Below are 20,815 nucleotides of genomic sequence, written 5' to 3' on the forward strand. Positions count from 1 at the left end.
AATTTTAATTCTCATTATTGATGGATGGAGGAAATTCAGATGTAGCTATAATGCTACAGCCTCCATTAAAGAGGAATGTTCACTAGCACCTCTGCCACAAAAACCCATGCTATATTTGCAAAGATAGAAACCTGTCACCAGCTATTACAGGTATTTATTTATTTTATTTTATTTTATTTTATATCCAATTTATATACCGCCCTTCTCCCTGAGGACTCAGGGCGGTGTACAGCCGAATAAAAACATAAATTACAAACATTAAAATAGTATTAAAAGAATATATATAAATTTGGCCCTGTAATTTAAAAACAATAACAAACCAATTTAAAACATTTTAAAAAGTTAAGCCGGCCCAGCTTGCTGAAAAAAGAAGGTTTTAAGGGCACGGCGGAAGGCACCGAGGTCTTGGATTCTCCTTATCTCTGGGGGCAGTTGGTTCCAGAGGGTGGGTGCCCCCATAGAGAAGGCCCTCCCCCTGGGGGTCACCAGCCTACATTGTTTGGCTGATGGCACCCCGAGGAGGCCCTCTCTGTGGGAGCGCACAGGTCGATGGGAGGCCGTCGGTAGCAGCAGGCGGTCTCGAAGATATCTAGGTCCTATGCCATGGAGCGCTTTAAAGGTGATAACCAACACCTTGAAGCGCACCTGGAAGACCACTGGGAGCCAGTGCAGCTCACGCAGGAGAGGTGTTATATGGGAGCGCCATGCAGCTCCCGTAACTACCCGCGCGGCCGCATTCTGGACCAGTTGGAGCCTCTGGGTGCTCCTCAAGGGGAGCCCCATGTAAAGAACGTTGCAGTAGTCCAGGTGAGAGGTGACAAGGGCATGAGTGACTGTGCGCAGGGCATCCCGATCAAGAAAGGGCCGCAACTGGCGTATCAGGCGAACCTGACAAAAAGTCCCCCTGGCCACAGCTGTCAGATGTTCCTCCAAGGACAGCTGCGTATCCAGAAGGACACCCAGATTGCAGGTCCTCTCCAAGGGGGCCAAAGACTCGTCCCCAATAGTCAGAGATGGAGTCATCTGACTATATCGGGATGCTGGGAACCACAGCCATTCAGTCTTGGAAGGGTTGAGTTTGAGCCGGTTTCTCCCCATCCAGATCCGCACAGCCTCCAGGCACCGGGACATTACTTCAAGGGCATCGTTGGGGTGGCCAGGGGTGGAGATGTACAGCTGGGTGTCATCAGCGTACTGGTGGTACTTCACCCCAAAACCACGGATGATCTCGCCCAGCGGCTTCACATAAATGTTGAACAGAAGGGGCGAGAGAACCGACCCCTGAGGCACTCCACATATGAGAGGCCTCGAGGTCGACCTCTGCCCCCCTGCCAACACAAACTGTGACCGGTCGGAGAGAAAGGAGGAGAACTACTGTAGAATGGTGCCCCCCATCCCCAACTCTTCCAACCGGTGCAGCATGATACCATGGTCGATGATATCAAAAGCTGCTGAGAGGTCTAAAAGGGCCAGAACAGAGGAGCAACCTCTGTCCCGAGCCCTCCAGAGATCATCTACCAACGCGACCAATGCCGTTTCTGTGCTGTGCCCGGGCCTGAAACCCGACTGGAACGGATCTAGATAAGGTAGAAAGCTAAAGATGGTTTTTACATTCATATCAGATTTGGCTTTCAGTTCCTTTGTTGGGCCAAAGAAGGACTGCTGAATGGACTGTGAACATCTATGTTTCTCAATTTTCCCTCCCTCTTGGGACAATACAAACGGTTAATTTGAATTATTATATAAGGAACACACTACCTTCCTTTATCTTATATTCTTCAGTTTTTCAAGTTTATTTTAAACAGAATAAAAGTATGTCACTAGCACATATCCAAACAAATGCACAACCACTGATTCTAAATATCAGTTATTACTTGAAAAGCATCAATCTGTTTCATAAGCTGATATGTTGATACCTGTTTCAGGACGCTCAGCTCCAAGTCCTGCCAAAAGATCAACTGTTCTGTTAAGATCTTCTGAATTGGGACCTTTTTCTGACACAAGTCCACATAAGTATCCCAAAGATTTCAACTGTAAGAGAATTATAAATATGAAGTATCTTCATTTTATGGTAATAATGTATATTTAAACAGACTTAGAAGTTTCAGTTAAAATTTAGAAGATGGATACTGACAAGTTTCGATAAAAGCTAACAAAATTTAAATCTGCCTCTTAATATTTTAACATAGTTAACTGTCTGAAATGTACTAAGCTAAAATGTGCAAAACTTTATTTTGCAAACTTGAAAAACTAATTTATTTTTTCAAAAGAATAAATATAAACAATTTGCAAGAGTGATATTTATAAGAGATAATTAGGAAATTACATATATATATTTGCATAACTGCATAATTGGCATAACTGGATTTCCATACACACTGGATTGTACATAGATATATAATTATATAATGACCCAGCACATGATGTATAGAAAAGAATGCCATATTGATAAAGTAGCATGAGTGAGATGATACTAATTCTCTCAGCATTTATAATCTATTATATAATCATCTAGATAGAATGTTTGTGTGTGTGAGAGAAAGTTTTCATAGAGAAAACAAGTTGCCAACTGGATAGATGAAGCTAGATACACTAGCTTGAACCATAGCCATCCAAATACATTCTGATGATACAATGTTGTCTGAAGAAAATAAGATATTCTGCTATTCCATATATTAGCATATTACTACATCAGTAAAACTTTAATACTTTAAAAGTAAAATGTTCTATAGAGGAATATTTTTAATTAAAGATATCTTGATTTTAACAAAAATTATAGAATACTTTCTATTCTAAATCTATTTTAAATGTGATTTTTTGGTCACAGTTCTACTTCTGCTCACCTTTTCAGTGGCATAACTCCATAATCCAACTGTGTGGGAAACATTAGAATCAATTTGAGACCGATCACAACAACCTTCTATTCTTTGCAAAACCTCAAGGCAGCTTAAGAAGACCCAACAATCTAAAGCCCCAGGAGGAACAGAGACCTTAAAATAAAATCAGTTAAGAGATCAATCAGTATGAAGTTTATTATTACAGAATATAACTTAGGACAAAAAAATATTTTTGAAAGGTTTTAATGTGCTCCCACACAACACAAAACTAGCTGTACAGAAGAAAATACTGATTGCTAACTGAAGAAGACAGAAATATAATGCTGTAATTAGTTTCCTTAAAATAAATATAAAAAATTACACAACATATTTGAAAAAATAAAATAAACAGAAGCAAGAAAGATTGTAAGTCTATGTACCCATAATGCCACCAAGAAGGAAGGAACAAAAGGAAAAGGGATGTGGGAGAAGACAATCACAACTAAGAGAGAGAATAAGAAATTCAACCAAATCAGCCAGCCATCAGATATTGACAGCTAAAAAATAAGCAAGTCTTATTTTCTAAGAGTATGTTAAAGTCCTACACAGACAAAAACTGACAAAATATCTGGCAAATATAACAGAAGAAAATAAATAATTACTTATCAAAAATTATTTTTAAATGTTTGCTCTTAAATATAATACTTAGACCATATTGACTGATATTAATAAGATTATCGTTTTTAATCTCATGCTGTGCTTCTAAAGCCCCATACATTGCAAATTAAGCGGGTAAAATGGGGAGAGCAGCAGTGGTGGCAAGAGAATCTCTGGTTCTTTTCAGTAGTAGGGCCTGCACACAAGTAGATAGGGCTAGAGCAGAAACGAATGTTTAATTTAAAACATGTGTTAAATTAAAAGCGGTAACATGAGTCTTCTATGTGTCAAAGCTTCCATTCTGTTATTTAAAATGTAATCCTATGCCAGTGGGAACTTTAAAATCCTGCCCCAGACTCTTATTCAAAGATTTACCTATAAACTTTTTTCCAAGATATCTCCATGCATTTTTACTGACCCAACTAAATATTCTACCTTCTGCAATTATGCAGGGTAGATTTACAAGTGCCCCATTGTTAAAAGGCTATACTCCTGTCTTTTGGGGCCTAGTGCATGCTTTATTGTACTCTTCTTTTTTAAAATTATTCTCTACTAATAACACTTCTTTTAAGTTACTATCCAGGTAAATCAGACACCTTATATGTTTTTTTTTTCTATCTGATTCCAATTCAGGCATTATTAAGAAGGTGGTGAAAATTTGTTTCTGGGACCATGATTTAAAATTTATCACTTCTTCCAAATGGAGATAATCACAGTTAAAGTTAGAACTGTAAAGCTAAAAAAATCTATATGAACAGAAATAACTTCCAACTTTATGAAGTTAATTGTAAACAAAATGGAAATAATGTAATAATGCAACACTTCTGAACCTATTGTGAATTGGATCCATACTTTCCCTAGGCCTTAAGAAATAAGTAAACTTTGGCATTATAGATTGCTGAATTACAGTTTCTAGCGGCTATAGCCAGTATACTGAATGATGCAGGATAGGGGGAATTCAGAAACTTTTAAAATGGCACAGATTGCATATTCTAAACCTAGGCAGAGTTTTTTTAACTTCTAATGTTTCAAAAAACATTTTTTTAAAAAATTCTATATTTTCTGGCATCCAAAATATGAACTCTACCACATTCCCAACTACATTATCAGAAACATGGTAGAAAATCACAGAAGAAAAAGATGTATTTTCATTTTTATACATTCATTCCACTTTTTCCCCAGAGGTAGAGTGACTTCATCCTATATTCATACCTAAGAAGTGACCAACACTATCTGCCTTAGTTCACCTAAAATACTGCTACAACCTATTTTTGTAAAACAAAGACTGAATAAATTGTTTAAAAAGTCATTTGGCTGTTTATAAAACAATTATTGTAGACTACTTAATGGGCAACATTGTTTTTCTCAGGTAAAATGTAAGTTTATCAAGCTAATAATTTCTTATCCAGTCTCAAGACATCAGATACAAGTTGGTTCAAATGTGAAGAGACAATTATTGCAAATAAAAATGAGGTATAAAACAATTTCTATACAAAACTATAATCTGCTTCCTGGAACTTCTGCACAGTTAACATAAATTGCTAGCAATCCTATTTGAAATTATACATCATCTTGATAACCTATCGCAAATGAAACATGACAGAGACTTAAGCCTTAATTATTAGTTGGATGGAATTACCCAGACTTACTTCAAGAAGTTTTAGCTCTTGCACACAATTATGAAGAAGTTCTAGTGCTCGCTGAGATACTTCCCATGGCCTCTGAAGAAAGATTAGTAACGTGCATTGACGGGAAAAAAGGTAACTGCGCAGATCTAACAGAGTGGCTTCCTGGTTTTGAATCAGTTCTCTTTTTTCCATATCTATTGGTTTACGAAGAACCAACCCATTCCAGCTTCGTACTGGCTGACAAAAAAAAGTCAACCAATTTGCCCCATCTATGACAAGCAAATATACACAATAAGGAACAGAACAGGTGAAAATATGTGAATATTTCCAAAATGTGCAGGGATTTTTTAAAATCAATAACAAGTTTAAACAATCCCCATGGCCTTTACTGAAATATTGCAAAGGAAAAATGATGAAGCAAATACAGAAATACACTTTTTAGCTACTTACCACCAGCACCAAAATTGACAACATATTGAGAAAATAGGGCATCCAGTTCATCATATTGCACCAGAGCATCTTCAAATTGCTGAAGCATTTCAAATACGAAAGCCAATTCTTCCTTTTAATACAAATGAAAAACATTATACATACACACACAAATACATACACTTAAAAGATACACGCACATAAGCTATCAGATGTCAAGATTGAAAGTGCTCTTTTGCTGTTGCAACTATTGTCGCTTCTCAACTTGCCAAAGAACCATGGGGGAGTGAAGGGGGAGATGAAATATAGGTACAGACATCAAGAAGACGAGCGTGAGAGCCAAGGTCACATCAGCAGGTGTTTGCCAAAGAGCTTTTCTCATAACAATACAATGTGACTCAATTGGACAATGTAACCTGCACTAATGGTGGGAGGGAGAATCCTATACTTTGATTATGCGGGTTTGCATGGGAATTAGCTAGATCTGGTTTTGCATTCCTCAGTGCTGAAATGATGTACTCAATAAACTTTTGCATTAAGAGATTGGCTCGTCTTGACTGTATCTGCTTTGGTTGGGTTTGTCAGTCAGTATGTTGACATCAGGATTATAACACAAAAAACAATCAAAAAGCAACTTATATTTTTCAGGAAAACCTGCTGCAACATCATAATCAATTGTTTAAATATGAAGTCTATTAGCTCTCTGTTAAATAACCCAGTTTGAGCCACGGTGGCGCAGTGGTTAGAGTGCAGTACTGCAGGCTACTTCTACTGACTGCCAGCTGCCTGCAATTTGGCAGTTCAAATCTCACCAGGCTCAAGGTTGATTCAGCCTTCCATCCTTCCGAAGTGGGTAAAATGAGGACCCAATATGCTGGCCCTGTAAACCACTTAGAAAGGGTTGTAAAGCACTGTAAAGTGGTATATAAGTCTAAGTGCTATTGCTATTGCGTTTGGATTGGCTACTTATACAAGCAATGCTAAATCAGAGCTTTTGCTCGTGATTTTTAGCTTATAGTCATTTAAAAAAAATATTTTATCATAAAAAGGTTCTATTATTATATGAGTAGCAAAGCAAAGCAATGTAAAAATATTACTTTAAATAATTATTTTTCTGCATACTGTTTTACTTTACCTGGACCATAAAATAATCACAAAAACTCCACCCTGGTTCTGTCCTCTTCTCTCTCAAAGTTCTCATGTCATCCTCAAATTTGCCTAGGTTTTTGGTAAACGACATGAGAAGAAGTGTCCTAAGTTTTGTCAAGAAGGCATTCCAGGATTCCTGAGAGCGGGAAGTGTCTTTCAAAGGATCAGATAGAACTACACATCTGTAGTAAGTGAATAAATTAATATTTCAGTCAAGGTTACACAATCAAATGGAACGTAGTTTCTTTTTTCTTATAGGCAAATGTCCCTGAGCCAACTTGGCACCTTTTCCAGAGGAATAACCCTCCCATTTTTGCCCCATGTCTTTAACTTCAGATTGCTACTGAAGTTATCAAGGTTAAGAATTCTTTCTTGTTCAAGAAATGCACCACATTGGTCATATGTTGCTGTGACTTTCTCAGATAACTGCCCCATGATCAAACTCTTCTGCACAGTTTTCTCATTAGAGGCTACTTCTATCGAAATTTTGTACATGTAAATATTTATGATGCTTATCTTTACATCATAATAAAAAATATTTAATCATTCTATTTTTTGGCTGTTCTCATGACAATTTCCCAAGAAGTCAAATTCAAAGTTCGGCGGTTTTTTTAATAGCTCAATCAGTTATGCAACAGACAAGTTTAATAAATTGTTATATGCATTCACATCACCACACATTATAAATCTACATTGAAAACTCTTAATATGTGTTACACAAATACATGTGTTTATTACAAAACCATAGATAAATTTATTCAATAGTATCACAATAACATAATGGAACAAAAGAAAATCAGAAAAATCGAACAATTACAATGATATCTCTTATAAATATAATATAAGCAATCTATATTTGCTTACATTTGATAATTATAATTATGATTTCTTAGTTATATGGTTACATTTTGCTTGTTTATATAATTAATAAACTGCTTTTCAAAGATAAAACATTCCCAAAGCAGGAATTAATTAGCAATCTCCAAACTAATTTTTCACATGATAAAGGAGTTAATCTTTATCCCCTTTATAAATAACCCACATTATTTTAGTCTGTTAATGGCTTAGATAGAAACACTAAGAACATACTGCTTCTAAAGACTTCAGTGCATATTCAGCAATGATTAGCACAGATCTATGTTACAATATCAAAAATCTTACCTGTCACTCTGCTTATTACAGAAATCATTTCGTATTTTATCTACTATAGACGTTCGAGGAAGGATATTTGTTTTGTTTTTTTTCTTGGCATCACACTCAACTACAACAATTAACCAATCCATTGAACTATGAACTTTCAGAACATTCTGCCACTTGGTGATGTCATCTTTTACAGTAGCTTTATATACTTCTGTATCCTAAGGATATAAGTGATGAATCACAAGATTATATTTGCTAGATAAATAAGCTTGAACTGCTTTTCTGATAATACTGGGAGCAAAAATATTCACAATTATCAGGCTGAATGAAAAAAAGGCCAATATCTTTTTTACACAAAGAAAATCTTTTCAGACCAAAAATATATTAAAATAAGAACCATTTGTTTTTAATTGCCTTTCCCATATGTTTCCAGTAGTCCTCGATTTACAACAGTTCACTTAGTGTCTGTTCGAAGTTACAATGGTATTGAAAAAAGTGACTTCGGTACAATATATCTATGTTACATTCCGGGGGAGGCAGAACAACCTAATTTACATTTGTAAATCAATTAGGTCTATCCGACCTCACTTTACTTGTATAATATAAATTTTTCAATAAATACAACTCCTAATCTGGTTTGGGTTATAGTTTTCTCTTTGATAGCCAAATATATAGTTTTTCCCAAGATAAACATATTTGTGGTTGGTCTCTATCTTTCAGTTTTTTAGTCAATTTATCTGCTTCTGCACAATCCAAAATCTTCTTTATAATTGCTTCCACTGATGGGATATTTTTATCTTTCCAGAATTGAGCATATGTTAATCTCGCTGCTGTGATAATGTGTAATGCAAGGTACCATGAATCTTTTTTAATATTTTCCCGTTTGGAGCCAAGCAAGCATGTCTCTGGTCGCCATTCAATCTCTTGGTTTAAAATCTCGTTAAGCCACTTTTTTATTTTTCCCCAAAATTTTACTGCTTCTGGGCACATCAACCATTGATGATAATAAGTGCCACGCTCAAACCCAGTTATTAAGTTATTAAGGTACTACTTATAGGCATGTATGTTATTTGTTTTGTTGTTCTGTTTGTCATTTATCTGGTGTGTTGTCTTCTTTTTTAATGATAAATGTAAATAAAGATTATTTTTAAAGAAAAAGAAAAAGAAAAAACTGATTTATGAGCATTTTTCACACTAACAACCAGAGCACCATCTCATGATCATGTGATTTACACTCGGATGCTTGACTCATATTTATGATAGTTCCAGTGTTCCAGGAGTATGTGATCACCTTTTGCGACCTTCTGACAAGCAATGTATATTGCTTGAATATTGGTCCTGTGCCCCTCCTGGCTGGTTTATTCGGCTCGGGAGGTGTCACGTGACTGGATCCAGGCAGTGATAACTGCTTCATTGGGTGAGGGAAGCTTTCCTGCCGCCTTGAAGGAGGCGGTGGTTAGGCCCCTCCTCAAGAACTTGCCTTGGATCCAGCTGTTCTGAATAACTTCCATCCGGTCTCCAACCTTCGCTTTCTTGCAAAGGTTGTTGAGAGCGTGGTGGCACGTCAGTTCCCGATGGTCCTGGATGAAGCGGAATACCTCGATCTGTACCAATTTTCAGGCCCAGCTACAGCACGGAGACAGTATTGGTCGCGCTGGTGGATGATCTCTAGAGGGCTTGGGACAGAGGTAATTCCTCTGTTCTGGTCCTATTAGATCTTTTGGCGGCTTTCGATACCATCGACCATGGTATCTTGCTGCAACGTCTCGAGGAGTTAGGAGTGGGAGGCACTGTTTTGCAGTGGTTCTCCTTTTACCTCTCGGGTCGTACGCAAGCAGTGTTGGCGGGGGAGCAGAGGTTGGCCATGAGGCCCCTCACTTGTGGGGTGCCCCAGGGGTCAGTCCTCTCACCTCTTCTGAATGAATATATATATATTTATATTTATATGAAGCCGCTAGGTGAGATCATCCGTGGTTTCGGGGTGAGGTATCATCAGTACGCTGATGATACCCAGCTTTTTATATCCACCCCGAACCAGCCCAGTGATGCCCTCAACGTGATGGCCCAGTGCCTGGAGGCAGTACGGGTCTGGATGGGGAGGAACAGGCTTTGGCTCAACCCTACCAAGACCAAGGGGCTGTGGGTACCGGCATCCCGGTCCGATCTAGAGGTTCCATCTTTGTCTATAGGGGATGAGGTGTTACCCCCGGTAGACAGGGCATGCAACTTGGGTGTCCTCCTGGATTCACGGTTGAGTTTAGAAGATCATATAACAGCCGTGACCAGGGGGGCATTTGCCCAGGTCCGCCTGGTGCGCCAGTTGTGCCCTTATTTGGACCGGGATGCCCTACGCACAGTTACTCATGCACTAGTCACCTCCCGTATTGACTACTGCAACGCTCTCTACCTAGGGCTGCCCTTGAGGACCATCCGGAGGCTTCAGCTGGTACAGAATGCAGCCGCGCGGGTCGTAATGGGTGGTTCCCGATACGCCCACGTTACACCTCTCCTGCGCGACTTGCATTGGTTCCCGGTTGCCCTCCGGGTGAGATTCAAGGTGCTGGTGATGACCTATAAAGCCCTACATGGCTTAGGTCCAGGATATTTGTTGGACCATCTGCAACCAGCAACAGTTCCCCATCGCCCGGTGCGTTCTCACAGGGAGGGCCTACTCAGGGTGCCGTCGGCTAGACAGTGTCGACTGGCGACCCCTAGAGGCAGAGCTTTCTCTGTGGGTGCTCCCACCCTCTGGAACCAACTTCCTCTGGGGCTCCGGTTGGCCCCTGACCTCCGCACCTTCCACTGCGACTTAAAGACATAGTTGTTCAGCCTGGACTGGGGAGGTTAACATGTATTTTAACACGCTTTTATTCGGATATTTTATTGTTGTGAGCCGCCCTGAGTCCTACGGAGATAGGGCGGCATATAAATAAAATAAAATAAAATAAAAATAATAAAAATAAAAATAAAAATAAAAATGTCAATGGGAAAACCAGATTCACTTAACAATGGTGTTACTAATTTAGTAACTGCAGTGATTCACTTAACAAATGTGGCAAGAAAAGTCATAAAACAGGGCAAAACTCAATAAATTTAGCTCACTTAGCAAAATAAATTTTGGGCTCAATTGTGGTCATATGTTGAGGACTACCTATACTATGTACTTCTTTATAGCTGCATGTTTCCACTGTCTCTCAATTTAATGTTTTATTTTACAATATAAATATGGCAAGGTACAAAATCAAATACACAATATCTTCAACCAGCAAAATATGTAAGACTTATGTTTTGAACACATACGATTACTTACACAACATTCTGTCCAATAAATATGGAGAAAAGGAAATGTCAGAAGAGCTTTGTTCCCTTCTTTAGGTAGTAGCTCTTCTTTAAATTGTACAAAATTAGATTCCAAATGGATCATCTTAGGGGCCCGTCCATATGACCTGAATAATATTTAGAAAACTTACATTAGTTGACTGCATTGTCAGGTCCAAATAAACAGGAACAGGAGTTGCGTTCAAAGCATTAAGAGTTTATTCTTGCTATCTATCACAAGAATCTTAGCAACTAATGGTCCAAGCTAAACTGGTGCTAAATAAGGGTAAATGAAATTCACGGGTGGGGCTGGACTTGGTCTCACATGGCTACACAATGACTTCAAACTGATTATGCATTTAATCCAGCCCTCCAGCCTGTTCATCTCCTATATGTATACTAAACAAAGCTAAAAGAACAGACAACATGCAGATAAATATTTATAGAAAAGGTAAGAAGGAAATAGTACTTAGTTTGGATATGCAGATTTAATAATTTATATGAAGTGTCATGCATTTCATATAACTTCATATAATTTTCTGTTATAAAAAACTAAAATTTATAGAAGTATGTAGTAAAAGAGAAAATGCTCCAATTGTTTATTATTCTCAAATGTTTCTCCCAAAACATAGAAACATGCCTTGAAATCTCCATGCTTTATTTCAGTTAAACTTTTTCATTTAATAAGATATAACATTTTTTGTACATGATATGCTTATGATATCTGAAGATTTACTGAATTGAAGCTAGAATTCATTTTAGTTCTACTTATCTATTTTAAACACAACAACGAAGCGTATAAGTAAGTTATATGGCCACATGCATTCCTTCTTAGCTTTGGTTTTATCTCAACTAGAGTCAAGAGATTAAAGGATATTTAACGGTTATTTCATAAGGAAAATTATTGCTTGATGTTTTGATTGTATGTTTGAATAGACTTTATTTGTACAGAAAATTACTCTACATTAGTGGTACATACGGTAAATATATGAACAATGAAGAAAAAAATGTATTACCGTCTCCATTCCATGGGCTCTTTTGGGAGCTGCTGAGAAAGTGTTGGATACAGAGAACTGAAAAGGCTCTGATCACCAGCACCTAAGAGACAAAAATATCAGAATCTGAACATTATTCATGTTCAAATAAAGTTATTTAAAATAAAGTTATATGTATTAGATATTTTGATGAACTGGCATAACCATTGGCCACTGTTTTGGATAAAATACTAGTTGTTTCTGCATTTATATTTCTCAATGAAGAAGATATTAAACTTTTACAGATAAATATGCAATCATAATCATAATCATCAGTCCCCAACCTTTCTGGTTCCATGGACCAGCAGCAGTGGTAGCAGTACAGAAGCAATAGTTTTGTGTGTGCAACTTAATCCCACACATGCACAAATAAAGCTTCGTGCACTTCCTCACCACTTGTGTGGCCCGGTACCCAATGGGCCACAGACAGGTACTGGTCCTCAGCCCAGAGGTTGGGGACCCCTGATATAGATAGGTCAGAAATAGTCTCTTTGCTGGTATAAGGTAACCCACAAGAACAAAAGAAGAAAGAAGAGAGAGTACTTCTAATATGAGCAGGAAAGAATTTATTATATGCAAGCTCAATGTGATTTCTGAAATTCTTTTATAAGAATGCCAGAAAATAAAACTATACAGATAGCTCGTACATTTTATCCATGTAAAGAAATACATCTATATCTAAATTAATTAATAGAAGAACAACATTCAGCACGAAAAATTGTTTGAATTTACAAAAAAACAAAAAAAAAAAACAAAAACAAAACAGAAGACTGTCTAATATGGCTTCCAAAGCTGACAAAGACAGGTAGTCCTTGAGTTTCAACAGTTCATTTAGTGACTGTTCAAGGTTAACACGGCACTAAAAAGTTATTTATGACGTGTAAATGGTGACTGGTCCGGGGAGCAGCTGGATTTTGCTCTCCATTGCGGATGCCAGATCAGCCCTCTGCAAGATCTCATCTTTCGAGGAGTGCTCCCTGAAGCGGGGCTGGAAACTTTGGTCGGGCTCCTCGAGAGACGAGATCTTGCAGGGGGCTGATCTGGCGTCCGCAATGGAGAGCAAAATCCAGCTGCTCCCCGGACCAGTCACCATTTACCGCTCCGAGTCCCAAGCATCAGGAGATGAGGGCTGCCTTGTGCCGCAAATATTCCAAGGCGGAATCCTGATGCCGTTCTTACAGCGGAGAGAAAAAGCCAGATTTTGCTCTCCATTGCAGACACCAGATCGCCCCCCTGCAAGCTGTCCTCTCTCAGGCAGCCCAACCAAAGTTTCCAGCCCCGCTTCAGGGAGCGCTCCTCGAGAGACGAGAGTTTGCAGGGGGCCAATCTGGCATCCGGATTAGAGAGCAAAATCCAGCTGCTCTCTGGATCAGACGCCATTTACCACTCTGAATCCCAGGCGGCAGGAGAGGAGGGCTGCCTTGCGCCACTGGCTGGCAAAAATATACCAAGGCGGAATGCTGTTGCCGTACAAATTAAAGTAGTGCTTCACTCCCACAGTTTCCAGCCATCGCAAACGCCGCTTCTTCCCGCTTCTGCCGCCCCCTCCCCCACTGCCACAACAGCACCATTCATTCCGGATGGCGAGGGCTGCACTCGTTTTTCTGTATTGCACCACCTGCAAAACCCCTGTGAAAGGGTTGTTTGACCCCCAACCACTGAGCTAAGGTAAGCAAGCTGGAGGGGGAAAAGTTTTTCCCTTCTCCATGGCTCTGGCGATCCCAGCTGAGTTGCCTGATTAGCAGATCGTCAGAGCTTGGATCGCCAGAGCCATTTAAGGCTCGTCAGAGCCTTTCGGGCTGGTCTGCCTGGTTACAGGAGAAAGACACCCGGCGTATAAGACGACCCCCGACTTTTGAGAAGATTTTCATGTGTTAAAAAATCGTCTTATACGCCGGAAAATACGGTACCTAAATAAACAGAACTTTCTCAGTTGATATACATTTTGACTATATAAGATTTTTCATTGCAGAAAAGATTTGAGATATATTGAAAAATCTGGATATAATTTATTCTACTAGCCCATTATAAAAATTTCTGGATCAGTGCTGTGATTTTTTTTTCCAATTGAGTTTTTATTTCCAAATGAGCTTTAAGTATTGCAAAACAAATATATTTAATAACTTTGATTTGAAGAAATGGATGCTGAATAAGAGAATTGTTTATATTTAATAACACTTAAGCTATCATTTCCCATTACAGTACTATATAAGTACACTTAAAAAGTACAAAGCATATGCAATAAACACAATATTTTTTTCAAATATTCTGATAAGAGCATAAACTTTCAATTTATTTCAGGCTTTGCACTTATCAAGAGCAAGGAACTGCCAACATACACTTAGCAGTTCTCCAACTGCCTGAAAAGAGATATACTTTATGCCAGAACAAATATCTGCTCTGTGGCTTATCACAGCCTTGAAAGCTCATTTTCTTATTAGAAAAAAATCAAGAGTCCTGGATGGTACTGTCCTTGCTTCCCTAGTCTTGGAGGCCTAAAACAAAATTCCATGTTTTTTTCAGATGACAATTAATCCAGATTAGTTTTATTTTCTGTTACTTCATGAATTTTTCATGGAACATATTTTACTGCTTGGGCTATTATTAAAATGTAATCCTAACACTGTCCTTAATGAAAGGCATCCTCATAATTATATATGGAAATCTAGAAATATTGATAAAATAACATAAAAATTAAAGATCAAGCAAAATATTCTCTTCTTTTCAGACATAAAAAGAAAAGATGAAGATAAAAAGATGAAAACATTACACAAAAAGAAATGAATGGAACCATGGATATGTATCAATGTTATTAGAATGTGTATCAGACCAGAGCTGAGATTTGAGTACAGACCTTGTTAATTGCTATTTCCCATGTGAATTAACACAATGCTGGTCTTCCAAAAATATGTGGGACAAAGATTTAGCGATCAGGGAGCTGTTTTCATGAACAAAAATGGACAGACAGACAAACCAACCCTTTGTCAGGAAAAAAAAAACTTCGAGTTCTAAGTAGCATAAAAATTTGTATGAAGCCAATTTAAATTTCTTTCTATAAATTAAGTTGCATAATTCATCCTAATTGCAATATATTGACCAGCATAAAAGCAGCAGTTATATAGTCATGGGTTAATGAAGCCATAACAAGCCACTGAAAATAATTACTGAAAACAATTATTTAGTTTAAATATTTATAAACTGCTCAGAAAGGAGCTTCTATAATTACAAATCATTTTTAAAAATCTTTTGAAATAGCAATATTTACCAGCTAAAACTAAATAATATTTAGATAGAAGATAATAATTTTGAAACAGTTTGCAAAGGTCATCTTAGTTATAGGTAGCAGAAAAGACCATGCCCCTTTGCTCCACCTAGGTTTGTTTTATTAAGATTTTTTTCAATAAACAAACATATGTAAAAATTGATACTAAAAGAAAAGCTCCAACATGTGGCATAATTTTTACTTCCATTAATGCAACTGGCCCTTGTATGTACTGTATCTAAGTATGTACATATTTGATTGACTGGTTGATTTGTATGGTTCCCATCTTAAAACAACCCTGGAAGGGTGGAAGGGCAAAGAACAATTTGATATATCCTCCTTCATAACATAAGTTTGCTGATCAGGCAACCTCCTTAGACTTGGCAGATATGACCATGATCACTTGTTCATAGAAGAAAAGCAGAAATGTGTTTTCCTTTTCAGCTTAAGAAAATTTTTCTTGTTAATTACTGAGAAAACTTTAAGTACAACATTTATCTTAAGACATTCTGACCATCAGCTTCCTGCCATTGTCCTCTTGATTGAGGCAGATAGGTATTGAAATCCAAAACATCATTACAGGCAACCTGACCTGCAAAATTGTATTTGGTGCACAAATATACACACACAATCTTAGTATTTTAAAATGAAGTTATAAATAAATATAAATATAAATATAAATAAAATGAAGTTATAAATGGCCTTCTATTAAACATTTTGTGTAAAGCTCTATATAAATATATACATTCAAGACTATATATATATATATATATATATATATATATATATATATATATATATGTATACGTATACGTATACGTATACGTATACGTATACGTATACGTATACGTATATGTATATGTATATGTATATAAAATTAAAATCTCGGGTGTTTTCCCATGTCATGTTAAATAAGTTAGTTAAAATGTTTAAAATTCTGGTTAAAATCCTAGCTTAAAATCTTCCAAAATTCCTTACAGAGCACTCTGCAAGGTCCTTTAAAACCTTCGCTAAAATCCTACCAGTATCTTAAAAGTTTTTCTTTCTAGCAACATTTCGACAGGCTCACAATCCTGTCATCTTCAGCTCTTGTTTAGTTTAGAAGCTATGGGTGTGTTGCGAGGTCGGAGCTGTCGCTTTTCTATGTTTGCTGCTGCTGACGTATGCTGGTTAGCCTGTAACTCTATGTCCTGATTGGAGGACAGCAGTTTTTCTCCCTGCTTCCTCATCCTGGCTGTTTGGCTACATGTTACAGGCCTAGCTTTCTCAGGTTCTCTATTATCATCTGTCTGCTGTAGAGGGGAAAGGATTCTGGTAGGCATCCCAGCACCCTTGATTGTTAGTTGAGATCTCAGCCTGTCTTCTGGCTCGATCCTCTCTCTCTCCCTATTGCTAGCTACCCTCTGCAAAAAGGAAAGAATTCTGGCAGGCCTTACAACACCACGGGTTGCTTGTTGGAATCTCTGCCTCTCTTCTGATGTTAACACTTGAGTTTCTCTCAGTGCAGGTCCCCAAATACTTGCTAACCTAGAGGCGTCGTCTTAGTATTTTAAAATGAAGTTATAAATTCACAGCACAATTTTAAAAGTATAACGTCTATTATATAATACTCTGCGTAACATATACAAATCTGCTGGTTCTGCCATTTAAATCACAACAGTACCATTCCCAAGATCATATGTCAGATATTGTACCATGCAATTCGAATACCAATAGTAAAGCATGTAGGCCATTGGAAGAGGAGCAACACTAAATGCAACTGGTCTATTCTTCTTTTACTGTCCATAGCAATGAGTACAAGTCTCACCTGAGCCATGAAAGTTGACTGGGTGACTTTGAGCCAGTCATTCTCTCTCAGCCCAAGTCACCTCACAGGGTTGTTGTTGTGGGAAAAATTGGAGGAGAAAGGAGTGTTAGATAAGTTTGCCTCCTTGACTTATTTGTAAAAATAATAACGGCGGGATACAAATAAATGAATGGATGAATGACAGAATTCACAGTAGCAGAAGTAGTAACTAGAACTCTCAACTTGTATGTTAACCCTTTATGCATTGTGCCATTATCTATTAGTTTTGGTTTGAGCTCCAGGTTTAGCAATTTGGTTGCAAACGTTTTATCACCATTTGAGGAGACATTGTCAGTGCGCTTTGAATTGTGCTCATCTGTCAGAACACTGGCCTGTTCTGATAGAGAGCACAATTCAAAGCGCACTGATGATGTCTCCTTGAATGGTGATAAAATGTTTGCAAACAAATTGCCAAGCTCAGAGCTCAAACCAACAGCCCAACTACCTGAGCTACTAATATTCAAATACATTTTAGCCATTATCTATGCTAGGCTAACTCTGCCCCTATACTGCATATTATGTAATTTGTATGACAAGGACAATTAAGAATGCTATTCTGTAAATAACAGATATCTAACACCCGAAACATTGTCAAAGATGTATAACGGTGCTTCAGATATCTGTTGGAAATGTAACTGTGAAGAAGGTACCTTCTATTATCACTGGTGAACCTGTGATAAAGCAAAGAAATACTGAAGCCAGTTTTTTTGTTTTGATTCAGAAGATTCTTACAACAAATGCAAAGTTGAAAGCAGAAAATTTTCTTTTAAGGTTATTGGTTAAAGAAAATTATTATTGATAGAAAATTCATAACTTTATTATTATATGATGAATGACAATCCTATATGCGCAAAAATGGAAACATGTCAATTTTCATAATGGAAGAATGGATGGAAAAAGTGATGGAATTGGCAGAGATGGCAAAATTTCCACTTGGAAACTGCTTCTGAACTTTATGCTCCAAACAAAAAAAATGAAACTTTGATTTTAGGTTTTGATGATTATATTGACTCTAAAAGGCTACTACTTACTAAATATGTAAAGCAAAACTTGAAGTTGTAACTATGTTATGTATTCTACCGCACTGAAAAAAATTGGAAGTCACTGCTTTTTCTTTCCTCTTTTATCTTGGACCACTTTCCCCTGTTCCTTTATGATCTTTGTTATCATTTGTATTTTATAATAAACTTTAATAAAACCAAAAATGCTGCACTGTACACACATAACATTACACATGAAAAGACAATTTACTAACTAGTAAGCACAGTAAGTTAGACACATACTTAATATAGCTTAATACAGTCATCAAGGCAGACGGCACATCAGAACAGATTGCCTAACTCACCCCAAAGCTAGATTTGATATGAAAACTAAATGGGAGGAGGACTCTCTAAATATATTATTCAGTAGTGGCAGACTTTGTATTATCATCCTGTTCCTGGCAGGATGCTATTCTATTCCTGGTCAGTAAATAAAAATCCACCAAGATGTGAGCTTAAAAAAAAAACTGTATTAAAGACTAGATGCTATCACTGAAAAATTCTATCCCATGAGGTAATCTCCCAAGCAGTCTAACTTTAATGTGGGCTACTGTCTTTTAAGCCGTACTTTTATTTTACAGCACTTAAGGTTCAAGCCTTGTATGAAAATTGTGTAGATTATAAATTTGCAATTAATTTGATTTTTAAGTTAAGCTATGGTCTATGCTTAAGAATTATACTGTATATAGACAGTTATCATACAGGTTCCTTGACAACTGTCACTTGAAAGTCTATTTCAGAGCTACTTTACAAATAAATGAAATCCTAGGGCAGTGATGGCTAACCTTTTTGCCATCGCGTACCAGGAAGGGGGGGCGGGGGAGGGTCGCGCACGCACTTGCCCATGTGCATGCGCACGCAACCCCACCCACCCCCGCTCCTGGCACATAATGGCCTGGTAGGCCTGTTTTTCTTTCTTACCTGGTTCCAGATCCTCTCTATGCATCTGGGAAGGGCGAAAACAGCCTTTCCCACTCTCTTGGAGGCCCTACGGAGGCTGAAAGGGCCTATTTCCCAACTCTCGGTGGGACAGGAAGTGACATTTTTTTCTGTCCCCAGCCTCCAGAACCTCTCTAGGAGTCTCTAGGAGCCTCTCTAGGAGTCTCTGGAGGCTGGGGACAAGAAATAACGTCATTTCCTGTCCCACCAGGAGTCAGGAAATGGGCCCTTTCAGCCTCCATAGGGCCTCCAAGGGAGTGGGAAAGGCTGTTTTCGCCCTTCCCAGATGCATAGAAAAGATCTGGAGCCAGGTAAGAAAGAAAAACAGGCCTTCCCCACCCCCCAGGCCCTCCAGAGGCAGAAAACAGCCTGTTTCCCTACTTCTGGTGGCCCCAGAAGGCCCGAAAATCAGCTGGCCAGCGCGCACATGCACCCCAGAGCTGAGCTGGCATGCCCACTAATACGGCTCTGCGTGCCACTTGTGGCACGCATGCCATAGGTTCGCCATCACGGTCCTAGGGACTAGGCGAGATTGAATTTTTCTGCCTATTATTATACTAAGTCCCTGGTTTCTTAATTGAATAACATAGCCCACTAGCTTCCAAAACTGGGAAACAAGCATATTGCTATATTTCTTTATGCAGATGACACTGTTTCATTTTCTCTCGCTCTGGTTGTTTTCCTTAAAATGGAGCTTCCTTAAAATAGTTCCTCCCAGCCCGCAGCAAGTTTACATGCACCAGTGGGTCCCAGGCCTCCCAGGGCCTACCTCCTGCTGAAGCACCCCTTCATTCCACTTAGTGATTTCACTTAATGCCATTTAACTACCACAAATGAGTGAGCTGGGAAGACAGTCATTGAGTGAAGTGGTCACACATGAATCTCATTTAACGACCACTTCACTCAACGACCAGGATCCCAGAATCAATTGTGATTGTAGGTCAAGAATTATCTGTAAATCAACTTATAGTGTCAAAATATAGAAGAGTTTAACATTAACAGCACCATAACAATGAATATCACAAGGAAATTAAATTTAGTAAATAACTAGGTTTTAATTTGCCACAAAAATTAAGACAAGGATGACATCAGCCAAGTTTCTGAAGGAGAAATCTCTAATCAAGGTGCCACAGTTGACCAGGCTCTTCATCTCATCTCTGAATTCCTATAGTTCCCACTATTGAACATAGCGTTCTCATGATGGATCATAACAGGCAGATAAAACGAGCTCAATATCTAAATTGCAAACTACTTTGAACTTTTAAACATCATTATTAGCTAGAATTCTGACTAGCAATATACTGGTAGCCAGTACATTTTTTTTCAGAATTGTTATTTGGATCAATTTTATATTCTGTTCCAAAATTCACTGTAACTGCCATCTTTTGTACCAGCTGCAGCCACATTATCCTATAAGGCATTATAAAATTCTAGAATTCATTGTATCCTTTTAATTAGAAAGTTACCTTAACCTGAACAAAATGGAACTTCCAGTTTCAATAATACTCACTGCCAGGGAATACAATTTGATGTGGAAGATTATTTCCTTCAAGGGCT

At 38.0% G+C, this 20,815-nt stretch overlaps 1 protein-coding gene across 1 annotated transcript in view; it reads right to left on the reverse strand.

Moving 5' to 3' along the window:
• TRAPPC10 (trafficking protein particle complex subunit 10) overlaps positions 1-20,815 on the reverse strand; it is a 53,118-nt gene that overhangs the window by 19,482 nt on the left and 12,821 nt on the right. The window contains exons 2-9 of the mRNA XM_070944252.1: positions 12,154-12,235; positions 11,130-11,265; positions 7,841-8,037; positions 6,666-6,861; positions 5,552-5,663; positions 5,123-5,370; positions 2,844-2,990; positions 1,917-2,031 (exon numbers count right to left, since the gene is read on the reverse strand). Of these exons, the coding sequence (XP_070800353.1) occupies positions 1,917-2,031; positions 2,844-2,990; positions 5,123-5,370; positions 5,552-5,663; positions 6,666-6,861; positions 7,841-8,037; positions 11,130-11,265; positions 12,154-12,235 (1,233 nt within the window). The remainder of the gene's footprint in view (positions 1-1,916; positions 2,032-2,843; positions 2,991-5,122; positions 5,371-5,551; positions 5,664-6,665; positions 6,862-7,840; positions 8,038-11,129; positions 11,266-12,153; positions 12,236-20,815) is intronic.

This window comes from Pituophis catenifer, unplaced genomic scaffold, assembly GCF_029215685.1.
Source record: "Pituophis catenifer annectens isolate HBS135680 unplaced genomic scaffold, rPitCat1.0.hap2 SCAF_4, whole genome shotgun sequence".
Classification (NCBI taxonomy): Eukaryota; Metazoa; Chordata; class Lepidosauria; order Squamata; family Colubridae; genus Pituophis; species Pituophis catenifer.